At 48.2% G+C, this 13093-nt stretch overlaps 2 protein-coding genes across 2 annotated transcripts; both read left to right on the forward strand.

Moving 5' to 3' along the window:
- The first annotated feature begins 1425 nt into the window (after positions 1 to 1425).
- HOXC6 (homeobox C6) lies at positions 1426 to 4325 on the forward strand. The gene is given in 4 exon segments (XM_020966244.2): positions 1426 to 3135; positions 3923 to 3933; positions 3935 to 4144; positions 4146 to 4325. Coding segments are annotated over 4 exon segments (708 nt in total). The 5' UTR covers positions 1426 to 2735; the 3' UTR covers positions 4233 to 4325.
- A 3196-nt stretch (positions 4326 to 7521) lies between these two features.
- Positions 7522 to 11990, forward strand: HOXC5 (homeobox C5). The gene is made up of 2 exons (XM_020966246.2): positions 7522 to 8188; positions 8931 to 11990. Exons 1-2 carry the CDS (start codon positions 7735 to 7737, stop codon positions 9143 to 9145), a joined length of 669 nt encoding a protein of 222 aa, XP_020821905.1. The 5' UTR covers positions 7522 to 7734; the 3' UTR covers positions 9146 to 11990.
- Positions 11991 to 13093: the final 1103 nt, after the last annotated feature.

Below are 13093 nucleotides of genomic sequence, written 5' to 3' on the forward strand. Positions count from 1 at the left end.
ATTCCCCCACACCCTCTTTAGACCTGGGTGAAGTCTAGAGTTGGGTGGGGTGGGGGCTGGGCATCCGGGCTGGGAGGTTCACCTCGGAACTCCCCCAGAAGCCCTTTCAAGGTTCGAGGATTTCCTCCCCCGCCCCCATCCATAAAAGGAGAAGATTTTTAAAAAATACATTAAAAAAATCAAGACTCATTGAAAACGAAACCTCATTAAAACATCCAATCTTATATCATTCAATTTGTTGTACATTGCAACAATTTAATATCTTGAAGGAAATATCATTGACATGATTTATCTCGGTTAGCAATCACTCTCTGGAATGGGGAAGAATTTACTCTCTCTTCCGGCCACTTCTACTTGTTACACCGCTGTTCTTCAAGCAGAAGGGAGGAGGGGGCTCACTAAAGTGTGGCCCTACATTCTAGGGGTTCGAAGATCTGTCTCCTGCCTCATCACTAGTCCCCCCCCGCCCCGCCCTTTCCTACCCTACAGGAGCCTGGAGACCCAGCCAGCTGTTGCACACTACTGCTTAGGCATGCCATGAATTCGAGGGCAGCTGGATACTAGAGAGAGGAACACAATACACGCGTGTGTGCTGGTGTGTTATTAAAAATTAGATAACACGTGTCAAAATTTCTTTCTTAATTTATAATCCCTCCCCTACCTCCTCCTTTCTCTTCCACCTCTGTGGAGAGAAAGCAGGAAGGCCACAAGGACATTCCCAAACAATTGAAGAGTTCCCCCCCACACACACCTTCTAAATACTAGTCAATCGTCTGTCACTACTATTTGGAATGGGAATGCATTTTTTTTTAATAGGCAACCCAAGTTACTTCACAGGAAAACACGTCAATCGAGTAACGAGGTATATATGTTAACTAACATATTCTCTCCTTTAGCTACTACACACTGTCTCCTTTTTGGTTACAAACTTTATTTTTTTCCCCCAGCGACACTCCAGGGAAACCTTAATGTTATAGAAGATGAATTAACGAGTTTTTTTTTTTTCCCAGTGTAGTCCCGTTTATGGCTTTATTGCTACCCATTGATTACTTCGCTTTGTTACACAGAAGGAAAAGATCATAAAATCCTTCGACATCCGGGTTCTCGTTATAGCCAAAAAGAGGGAGAAAAATATGAGCTCTTTCCTCCAACCCACCCCCTGCCTCAGCGCCCTCCCCCCCCTTGTCAAATCAAAGGATCTCTGGGTTATGTCGCCGACATTGAATTAAGTTTGATTTCAACAGAAGAGAAACCCCATCACGACACCTTCCTCTATGTATGTTCTCCCACTCCTGTTCCTTCTGAAGCTTTCAACTCCCTTCTTTTCCTTCCTCTGACCAATGCAGTAAGTTGGAAAGAAAATAGGGGGATAGATGAGGGATGAAGGTTATTGGGAAGGTTCCTGGGTCCAAGCGACACGTTTTTCTGGGTTTGAGGAGAGGAACATTTTCTACTGGGTTGTGTTCCAAACCCTGGAAGCTAGAGTTTGGGGGCTTATCTACTGACAAGCAGCAAGTCCAGAGTGGGACTTAGAGCTTCAGGTTTGGGGACAGAGTACCCTTAATCCCAACAGATCTTATATTCTCCAAGAACAATCTTCCTAGCTGATTTTCGGTGAGTTACCCCACCAGCCCCAACCCTCTCCATATCATAAATTCTCTCCAACATAAACACAGTTGATGTCTCCAGAATGCCCCTCAGAAAGAGCTCTCTCTCTCTCCCTCCCTCTCTCTCTCTCTCTCTCTCTCTCTCTCTCTCTCTCTCTCTCTCTCTCTCTCTCTCTCTCTCCTTTTCTTTTCTTTTCTAAAAAAAAAACCCAAACAACCCTACAAACAAATTTTTCACTGTTAGGAAAAATGCTCTCCATAGTCCCAACAGGAGACCCCAAGAGAAGACTGGGGAAGCAGAGAAGAGGCACACGCCAGCTCCCCGTTACCCCAACTCAGCTCTATAACTTCTCACTCTCCCTGTAAAGTCGAGAGTTCTCCTAGTCTCTTACTTGGGCTTTGAATTGCTCTCCCAAATGCACTCCACAGCTAAGATTATCAGCCCCACTCTCCTTCCACTGGCCAGTGTATTTAATAGAATTCTTTTCTACCCCTGAGGTGTTTTTGCTTTTTAATCAATAGGAAGACACATCGTATTCTGTCTGAGCCTCCATTCAGAGGGAACGGAAAAATAGGGTTGGGTGCTTTAGTGTTGCCTGTTACCCACTGAAGGGCTCTTCCTGGAGTTGGGCAGGGATAATTTTAGGGAAAGAGGTGCGACCCTACATATAACACAATCAGGTAGCAATGCATCCATTTCTTCAGGCCAGTTCCTGGGCAAATCTAATCTGGGTTAGCACTGGATGTGGGATTTTCCTGAGAGGACTTTCTCCCTCTCTAGCTGGCTCAAGGGCCTGCCTTGCCCCTCCTCCCTCTTCCTCTGTTCCCCAAACCTGGTTTCCTATACCAATATATATTATGTATGAATATAATATGTATTAAAAGAAATCCAAGTCTTACTTTGAATGCACACACTTAGTCTCAACTAGGGAATCAACAGAAGCAGGAGCGATTTTTTTCCCCCTTCTTGACATCTAGCTTCCGATTGGCTCCGAGGGGGTCAGCTGACTTTGTCATTTTGTCTGTCCTGGATTGGAGCCGTCCCTATAACCATCTAGTTCCGAGTACAAACTGGAGACAGAAATAAATATTAAAGAAATCATAGCCCGACCAGGTAAAGGCGAAGGGATGAATTCCTATTTCACTAACCCGTCCTTATCGTGCCATCTCGCCGGGGGTCAAGACGTTCTCCCCAACGTCGCCCTCAATTCCACCGCCTATGATCCAGTGAGACATTTCTCGACCTATGGAGCGGCGGTGGCACAGAACCGGATCTACTCGTCTCCCTTTTATTCGCCACAAGAGAATGTCGTGTTCAGTTCGAGCCGGGGGCCGTATGACTATGGATCTAATTCCTTTTACCAGGAAAAAGACATGCTCTCAAATTGCAGGCAGAACACCTTAGCACACAACACACAGACCTCAATGGCCCAGGACTTTAGCTCTGAGCAAAGCAGGACTGCTCCCCAAGACCAGAAAACCAGTATCCAGATCTACCCCTGGATGCAGCGAATGAATTCGCACAGTGGTGAGTTTTACAGCTCCAAGATATAAATTAAATAAAGTGAACTGGCGTTATGAGCAGCTTCCCTAGAAGAACAGGCGGAGAGTTTTTTTTTTTTTTATAGCGCCATAAAAACAATCACGTTCCTCTCCTCGCCGGCGTCGAGACAGGGCCCCCTCTTCTCCTCCGTTTTCCCCCTCCTCCTTCCCTTTCCCTAGCTCCCTCTCCCCTGATGGATTGGAGGGGTTATAGGCGAGCTAAGGGGGAGGTGAGGCTAGGGATGGGAACAAGGACTGAGAAGGATTGGGGGAACCCCTGAAAGTGGAGTCAGGCAGAGTGGAAGAGTGAAGGGGGAGGGGAGAAAGAAGAGAAGGGGAGAAGTTTCTAAAGGGCAAGAGAGGGAGCAAAGCAGAGGGAACCTGAGAAAGTAGGGAAAATCAAGTCAAATGCACTTCTAGAGGGTTCTCCTCTCTCCCCCCTCCCCTAAGCAATTGGGGTTTTCTCCTCTTCAAACTAAGGTTTCAGACTTTCTCCCTCAGCCCGATATCACTTCACCCTCTTCTTAATCCCCTCACCTCCAGGACAATACCTATCCCCTACACTGGGGACCTGGGAGGAAGTTGGGGTCCAAGTTCCCCCCTAGGCTTCGAGGAATTAAGATGGGGGTGGGGCAGAGGCGAAGGCAGAGGGGTGCAGTAGGGTACTGAGGGAGTTGGGCGGGACAGAGACACTTTCTTTTTCCTTATGTGAATTATTAGGATTATTCCCCTTTACTAATTGTTTTTAGTTTGCTTTGTGTCCGGATCTCTAGGGGTCGGCTATGGGGGCGGACAGGAGACGCGGCCGGCAGATCTACTCTCGATACCAGACCTTGGAGCTGGAAAAAGAATTTCACTTCAACCGTTACCTAACCCGGCGCCGGCGGATCGAGATTGCCAATGCGCTCTGCCTGACCGAGAGACAGATCAAAATTTGGTTCCAGAACCGCCGAATGAAATGGAAAAAGGAATCTAATCTCACTTCCACGCTGTCGGGGGGGCGGCGGAGGGGCCGCGGCCGACAGCCTAGGCGGCAAGGAGGAGAAGCGGGAAGAGACAGAAGAAGAAAAACAGAAAGAGTGAAAACTGTCTCGCCTCCCCCCTACCTTCCCCCACTACCCAGTTCACTCCTCTCCTCTTCCTCCCCAGACCTTCTGCTCCCCTCCTTTCTCACATACCCTATATTTATCACTGGCACAATTTATATTTTGACTCCCTCAGGAAAATTAGGGAGTCAAATGTGGACCTTCAAGTCAGATCGCGCCCCTGCTCCCTCTCCCCAAACACCCCCTCCTCCCTCCCTCTCTCCCTTTCTTTCTTCGGCCTCCTCTCCCTTTACCTCCCTGATCCCGCCGGCCCTGGGAGCCTAGGTCTCTGAACCTCGATTCAGAGGCCATAGGGCTCACTTTGAATGAGGACTGGATCTTCCTTCCTCCTCCACCCCAAGCCCCACTCTAGAGCCCAGCAGCAAAGAGCCGACCCACAAGGCGCCTATTTCCCATTCAGCCTCCCCAGGGGCGAGAGGGACTCTAAAGCCGAGTGAGTCATCGAGGCCCTACGTAGAGACACTGCTAAGGGTCTAAAACAACCCCTGGGGCTGTTGGAGTGGGCAGGAAGCTTCCCCCTTCTTTCAAACCCTGCTGGTCCCAGTTCCAATCCCAGTACCCCAGTTCAGTGCCCCCGAAGTTCCGACATATTTTCCAGCATAGTCCAATCGTATTTAAAGAATCCTCGGGGGTCATTATGGCATATAACAAACTGTGACAGTTTCTGTGTGAATATTTTTAGCTGTATTTGTGGTCTCTGTATTTATATTTATGTTTAGCGCCGTCAATGTTCCAATCCCAAATTTAAAAAAAAAAGGGGGTGGGGGGTCTGAAAGGAGAAAAATATGAATGAAGTTTGTTTAGCCAGTAGGAAAAAAAAGAGAAAAAAATACAAAAAAGAAAAAAATGCCCCTCGTGTTACCCTCCTGTATAAATCCGTCTCCCAGACCGGTCCTCGAGTATTTAATAAAACTGATATTATTTTTAAAAGTTTATATCCTGATTTCTGCTCATTCGCTCGCCCCATCTCCTGTACATCATGGGCGAAAGTTGGTGCTGGCGCCGAGTCGTTGCTGCGTCTCTATGCCTCCCCTGGCGGCTGCTTCTCTCCCCCAGCCCCAGTTCCAGCCCCTGCACACTCCCATTCCCTTCTGGTTTCCTCTCAGAAACTTCAGGAGCAGGAGCCCCGAAACATTCTCTCTCTGCTTCCTCTTTGTCCTCTTGTTCTGAGCTGAGAAAAGCTCCCTTCGATCCTTTCCCGGGGAAAAGGCAGTCTTAATTTTCCCCCCTCCCCCCCTCCACAAGAAAAAAATCGAATTTTTCATTGGAAAATGCCCTTCTAAAAGCCCACAATTCAGGTTGGAATCGAATCCCACTCTCAAAGTCTCCTTAAAGACTCCAAACCTTGAAGATTTGCCTCCTGACCCCACTATCCCCTCCCAAAAAAATAAAACCCAGGAAAGAAAAGAAGTTCACTCCAGGCACGGAGCTCCCAGAAGAGAGAAAAAGCTGGCAAGCTGACCCCTGAACTAGGGGCCGGCTGAGGCGAGATGTGTCGGAGGCAGCGAAAGGTGAAGAAAAGATTTGGAGTCAGTTCACAGAGGATTTGGCGACTCAAGGACGCTTAGAAAAATAAAGACGGGAAATTTAGTCCTCTCTTCTGCTGGGATTTGGACATAAGGGCAAAAATATATCTTTCTTCACTCGCCTCTCATCAGCACCCCAATTCTCCTTCTCCCTCAGATTCCCCTTCACGCTCCCAAGTCTGGTTGAAGAGCAAAGTTCAACCCGGTCTTTTCCCCTGCTCTGGGCCTTCTCTTTCCCTCCTGCCTTGCTTAGAAATCCTGACCCAAACTGGGAAGGAAATCTTTTCCCACTGAATTGGAATGTTGAGATGGGGTCTTCAAGAGGAATGAAAAGCCAAGAAGATTTCCAAAACCCCACACATCCCAGGCAGCTGCCAGAGCTTGGTGTTTCTCAATCCAAGGGCGGAGATTTCCCCAGGAAGGAAAGGAAGGAAGGAAAGAATGTGATTTGGAGTTGGGGAAAAAGAAATGGAAACCAACAGACATTTTAATGGGCTCTCCTCCAACTGGGAAATCATGTCCTGCCCGTCCTGATCTAGGACCTCTTCTGGCTGGCTGGTCCCCCAGATCTCTCCTCTTTCCTCCCCAAAGTCTTCTCCCTTCTCTGTCATGTCCCCACCCCCTTCTCCAAAGAAACGCACACATTCTATAAAGAGTTTGACTTATAGGAACCTAACCCAGAAGACCTTAGCCCTTAGAAAGTACCTATTTGCACACACCTGCCCCAAAGGGTGGAAAATATGCATTTATGGGGATTTTTACAAATCCTACTTTCCTGTGACTTCACATAATATCTATTTTCTATGCATATAGATACATATTGAATACATGTGTGTTACATGCACACAAATACCACTTTCTCCACTCAAACCACATTCGTTTGCAGGCCTTTGTGTCTCACTTTTCATAAAACACATATCACCTATACTATCACCATTAAATTACTCTAATTCCTACTGTGGGGTTGGATATGAGTGAATGTGGAGTGAGGTCTAATCATAATTATTTTCTCCTCACCTTCAAGCCCTTCTTAGACATCCTTTCAGTCTACTTTTGCCTCCACAACACCCACCTCAGCCTCCCCAACTCTTGTAGATCCAGGCATTCCCCTTCCCCAAATAACCCTGAGTGGCTAGACTTCCCTTTCCAAGTCAAGTCGTTTCGGAAACCTAATCAACTCTATTTGCTCCTCCCCCTTCCCCAAGGCAAGGAACTTAGGTCCTTTTAATTAGGAAAGAGGAAACAGATCCACTCCCAGCCACCACTAAATGAAGGGTCTAGCATCTACTCCCACTTCAATTCTTCCCCCCTCCCCCCAACACGCGCACAAATTCCTATAAACCAACTCATTCCAACCATCCTAGAAGACCCTGGGGGAGGGAGGGGCGTCGATCTATTCAGAAAAGCCCCTCTGCGCATCCTAAATGAGGCCCCATCTTTCCTTAAAATTAAATACAATTTAAAAGGCCAGCTCAGGGGGGTTTGTGTAAAACAGCACAGCTTCTCTTCGCTAGGGTAGAAAAATCCACCCAGGAGAGGCCAGGATGATGAGCCAGGGCGCAATACTGCCGAGCCTACGCCAGGTGTCGCTGTGGACTCGTTGTCCCTGCTACCCCCTAATTCCAACAACCATTTTTTTTTCTCCCCCTTCTTCTCTCCCTTTCTCTCGATCCCTCTCCCCTCGGTTGGGCTGTGCCAACATATCAAGATGCGTTTCGCCGGCTTCCATCACTAACCTCCCGGAGGTCATCAAGCCAAATTTATGAGTGGCCGCCCGAGTCACGTGACTCTATTTAAGGATCCCTTATTTGGAAAGCGCGCATAGGATAAAGAAAGAGATATCTCCACCTATAAATTGTGCACTTTGGAGAACAAAAAACCCCTCAACTTCAAAGAGTCACAAATCACCCTTAATCAAAAAGGGTGCAGAAATTTTTTTCGTCCCTCCCCGCCATGAGCTCCTACGTAGCCAATTCATTCTATAAGCAAAGCCCTAATATTCCTGCCTATAGCATGCAAACTTGTGGGAACTATGGATCTGTCTCAGAGGTGCAGCCATCCAGGTACTGCTACAGTGGATTGGACTTAAGCATCACTTTCCCACCGCCTGCTCCTTCCAACTCTCTCCACGGGTTAGACATGGCTGCCACTCCTAGACCTCACCCAGACCGACCCGCCTGTACCACGGTGGCAGCTCCGGGACACGCTCTGGGCAGAGACGAACCGGCTCCTCTAAACCCCGGGATGTACAATCAGAAGGCGGCTCGCCCGGCGCTGGAGGACAGATCTAAGGGGAGTGGGGAGATCAAGGAAGAACAGGCTCAGACTGGGCAGCCCGCAGGACTGAGCCAGCCACCGGCCCCGCCACAAATATACCCGTGGATGACCAAACTCCACATGAGCCACGGTAAACTTTAGGGCTTCATTTTGTGCGCTCGGGTCCGCCTGGGTTTTATAGGCCATACGGGGCAAATAAAAAGAAAAAACCTGCGGCCATAAATTTTACGGTGCAGGCATCAATTGCTCGTAAAACTGTCCACTAAAAGGCTTAGAGGCTGTATGCGCCCAAATTTACGACGACATAATTGGATCATAGGAACAAAACGTGTATAAAAGGCAATATTCAATTTTTTGGGGGGAGGGAGGGAGTTAAAAAAATAGAGGGATCTGAGGGGTAAGGCAAGCTGGCCTTACAGAGAGGGGATCCCCCCCTTCACCAACACCCCCATTATTAGGGAAATGATTCTCATTGCGGGGGCGACTGAGGAGGCTTTCCACCCAGGAGGGAGGGAGGGAGGAAGCAGGGGAGGATAAGGGAGGGGGATCCCCTTGTGTCGGGGTCTGGAGGTCTTATTGTCTCGCTGGAGTCCGGGTCTCCCTCCCCATCCCCCTCGGCCTCCTCTGGGTAAGTGAGTGTCGGAGCGGAAAGTTTCCCTAGCACAGAGCCAAGTGTCGCCTCTCCCTAGGGCCGGGGGCTGCTTTCGTTCCCTTCCTTACCCCCTTTTGCCCGCCTGCCCTGTTCTCTAGTCTGTGGGGCTAGTTCTGAGACTGATCTTAGGGTGGGGGTGGGGGGGGGTAGGGAGACGCTGGGACTTTTAAAAAACTATTCACCCGTTCCTGCACTTGCTGGGGTGGGGTTTATATTCCAGAGACAGACGGCAAGCGATCCAGAACCAGTTACACGCGCTACCAGACTTTGGAATTAGAGAAAGAATTTCACTTTAACCGCTACCTCACCCGCCGAAGGCGAATTGAGATCGCCAACAACTTGTGTCTCAACGAGAGACAGATCAAGATCTGGTTCCAGAACCGAAGGATGAAATGGAAGAAGGATTCCAAATTAAAAAGCAAAGAGGCTCTTTAAAGGGAAGAGGGAGATATGGGATATGGCAGTCCCTTCAAATAGTTCCTCTAGTTGGCTTGAATTTACCTTGGGGAAACTTTTAATTTTCTTTTTTTCCTGGGGGTTTGTTTTTTGGGTTCTTTTGTGTGTGTGTGTGTGTGTGTGTGTGTGTGTGTGTGTGCGTGTGTGCGCGCGCGCTTGCTTATGTGTGTGAAAATTTTTTAGAGGATGGGGGTAGAGGGGTGTGTGTGTTGGAGCTGGGGGGATTTGTCACGGACTCTCCCAACCCTGCAGACAAAAGCGGTTTTCGATTAGCATTCAGCTTTCCAACCGCAGCTTGACTCAGAGTGTGTTGTTCTGTTCATTCACTTCTTCAGTCTGTCTCCCTAAGCCCTCCTGGCGACCCAATAACCCAGTGAAATCTTCGTAGAGGGTCTCACTAAAATGATCTAGACCCCGGGACTGTTTGATGGGCCAGGCGTGGGGAAGGAGAGAGCTCTTTGCCTTCAAAATTCTCCTCCTGAACCTCGCACTACCAGTTAAGGCAACAGCCAAGAAACCCCTAGTCCCATCTTCTTGTCCCCTTCATCTCTGGCTACGTTTCCTGAAGGAGAGGCCGGCAGTGGTCTATTCAGGGCTAGGGTGGTCCCTGCAACCCTCTTTGGGCAGAGCCACCACCTTTGGGCTCGAAATGTATAACACCCCCTTTCAGGCGACCTTCAGCCTTTCTTTGTTCAAGGGGGCCCTGCTACAGAGCTGGCGAGTTGGGACCAGGCCCAGGAAGGGTATCTTTTCTTCAGTGCTGTGGGATTCTGTAGGTGTGGGTGATGGTCTGACTGTGTGAGTGAGTGGGTTAATTTTTTTTTTGGGTGGGGAGGTTGTTTCGTTTGTTAAACTAGATTTTCATTATTTTTTTATGATTTACATATGAAAAGGGAAAAATTTAATGAACTCTGGACACTCTTTTCCAGGCCCTCTTGATGTCCCTAAGCATTACTCCTCCTTTCAGTTTTGGGGGAAAATGTTACCCCAAACCAGCTCCCCGCATGCCAAGGGCCAGCTCCCCGGAGTCCCTGCACTGTTTGTATATATTGGGGTCTACCTTCATGTGATGTGCTCTCTGACTCCAGTAACAACTCTTGGTGACAATGTAGTCCCTTCCTGGCAACTTTCTTCGGGGAAATTCCCCCACCACTGTCACCCAACTATTTATTGACTCCGGGTCCATTATGAAACTATATTTTGTCATATTGAATAAAGACCAAATAGACATAAAGAAAGAAGGCGGCCACGCAATCCTCTCTTTCTTGACGGGGAAGGGCAAGGGAAGGTGGGTAGGAGTCTCTAAACTTTTTGTAGAGGCTTCTTGAGGGGGTCCCCTTTACTTTTGGGAGTCATTCCTAAAGAGGGCTTTCAAGACTAGATTTGGGGGTGCCCAGGTTGGCTGGCAATGAAGGAAAAGGAATCTTAAATTTCTAGGCCTTGGGAGTTGGAGAGGAAGGAGAAAGCACCCTCCATTTGGCTTGGTTGGGGGCATACATTTGAACAGAAAAGAAGATATGAGTGTACTGGCACATGTATATGTTCTTTATGCATATATGATATAATCTCTGTGTTTATATAAGTAATCCATGTCTGGAGTCACCCTTCCTTGGGCCTTATTGGATTTCTGGTCTCTGCGAAAAAGCAGTTGAAGATTCATGGCCCCATTGGTCAGGGCTGCCCTCTCAGTTGGAGAGTCTCTTTGGGAACTGGATGGCAGGTTTCCTTTCTTGGGTCTCTTGCCACAGACTGTTAGGGGTGGGGGAAAGGGAGACGGGAGGATCTGGACCTAGGAAAGGCTGAATGTCTGCAAAGGGAATCAGACTATTCCTCAAGTGGCATCTCCTGAAGGAGCACACTGTCTTGGCATGTTTGTGGTAATGGGAAAAAGAGGCAGTGACATCTGACTTTCCCTCTAAAATCTTCTTGGGAAGAAGTATATGAAATTATATACGTATGAAGATGGAGAGGTGACAGACATGGGGTGGTCTGCATTGTGTCTTCATAGTATAAAATGAGTCTCTTTAGGTCTGTCTCTCCACTTTGCTGAGCAAAGGGCTAAGTTATCTGGTTAGTTCAAGCAGTACAGGTAAGCCTTCCTGGCTCAAATCTATCTTGTATTTATTGACGTACATTTTGATGCATGTCCTTTAGGGTCTATTTAGGGAAAAGGAGGCAAAATTCTCCCAATGGTGGTGGCTGTAGAATGAATCAAAACAACCACACTGTGGATTCTCCTCACTGGACAGTAAGGACATGAGGGTGGTAGAAGGACTTTGTAGAAGAAAAAGGAAGAAGCATTGTACAGTAGAAACAAATGTAGCAGCCATCTAAGGCCCCATAAAAGTTTATAGCATTTCCTCTCCACCATCTACAATGGAGGTAATTTCCTGAGTTTGAGCCTGATGCCATCCCACCATTTCCCACCCTTCAGAACTGCCTGGGAAGGAGGGGGAGGGGAAATCCCAGGAACTGGGCCTCAACTTGCTAAAGGTCCCAAGGAAAAAGACCCAAGGAGGTGGAGGCCAGGAGCAGACAGGGATTGGGGAGGAGGGAAGGTAAGAGGGTTATTTGTGATTATTAATGATGAAGCTTTTTGGATGTATTACAGTCCTCTGTATTGACTCCTCTTCCTTTCAGCACAGCCTGTCCTGCTTTTGTTTTTGTTTTTAATTTCTGTGAAGGGATCTAAGGGGTCCTTTCCCCTTATGTACCTTCCTCTATGTCCCCTTCCAGACCATTTAACTCTGTCTGAACACCCAGTTCTAAATGAAGATTTGGCTGGTGTTGTGACTCCCTCCTCTGGGGTTCCTGGACCTGCATTCCCTGCCTGTGATCCCTCAAATTATCTGTCTCGCTAGCTTGCTTTCACTGTGAAATAAAATGTATAATTTTCTTCAGGGAGTTATTTTAATTTTTTCTCCATGCTGAGTAAAACTATTGGGCGATCGCTGAAGCAAGGAAAATCACTGTTGTCTCCTGTTGGGTAGCAGTTAACTAAGAAAGAGGGCTTGTCGCTTGCTCCCAGCCCCTTTCCGACCAGCGGGCCCTCCCTAGCTGCCTGGACTCAGGTTCACCCGGGGAAGTGGGAGATGTAGCTCTCAATAGGACCCCAGAAGACCTGTAAAGACCAAAAGCTGAAGACTTCCTCCTCCCAGGTGGTTAGCCCTTCTCTCCTTGAAAGACTGGAGTCCCTCTTCACTTTTTCATCCCTCTAGGCCTGCATAGATTCAGCTGCTGTCTCCTCGAGCCAGTTTCAGACTCTCCTTTTTCTCCTGTCATGATGGCCCTGGGCCTTTCCTCCTAACACACCAATCTCTATTTCTTCGTTTCCCAAACCAAAACAGTCAAAGCTTCCTTCTCTCTTCCTCTTTTCCTTCCTCTGCCTGCTTGGGGAGGGGATTTGGCAAGCAAGGCTGACGACTTCTTTCCTACTTACACCCCTTCACCAGCCTCAGGGCTAGGGACTAGGACATCTTGTCAGCTATAGACAATATCTAAATATTTGCTTTTGCGTTTCTCTGGAGAGTTGTTTGGAGGTGAGGGGTGATGTATATGAGTCCCAAACGGAGATCACAGATTACTTGTCTCCCCTGCCCCCTCCCTTCTCCCTGGAGCCCAACCCTTCTGGCAGCAAGAAAAAAGGGGAAGAAGCATGACTTACCTTCCCGAGGGAGTGGGGAGGGGGGCACGGGCCCACTCTGAGGAATAAGAGGAGAGAGGAGGAAAAAAAAAAGGAGGAAAAAAATCACGCGACCACGGAAGGCGACAGGTCCTTATGAAAATAAGTCAGTAACTAAGTAAGTAAATAAATAAGGACCCACCCTCCCCTACCCCCCACCATGCAAGGGGGTGCGGGGTGGGGGAAAGGGAGGAAGCAAAGAGGGTTTTTTAAGTGTAAGTGAGCATTCGAGAAATAACGCATGG

This window comes from Phascolarctos cinereus, unplaced genomic scaffold (assembly GCF_003287225.1).
Source record: "Phascolarctos cinereus isolate Bilbo 61053 unplaced genomic scaffold, phaCin_HiC Scaffold_1;HRSCAF=81, whole genome shotgun sequence".
Lineage (NCBI taxonomy): Eukaryota > Metazoa > Chordata > Mammalia > Diprotodontia > Phascolarctidae > Phascolarctos > Phascolarctos cinereus.

Bases quoted from the DNA above. Each gene is read 5' to 3' on its own strand.
- HOXC5 (XM_020966246.2), top strand. From the start codon at position 7,735: ATGAGCTCCTACGTAGCCAATTCATTCTATAAGCAAAGCCCTAATATT. The intron at 8,189-8,930 runs GTAAACTTTAGG...TTTATATTCCAG, and splicing joins CAAACTCCACATGAGCCACG to AGACAGACGGCAAGCGATCC.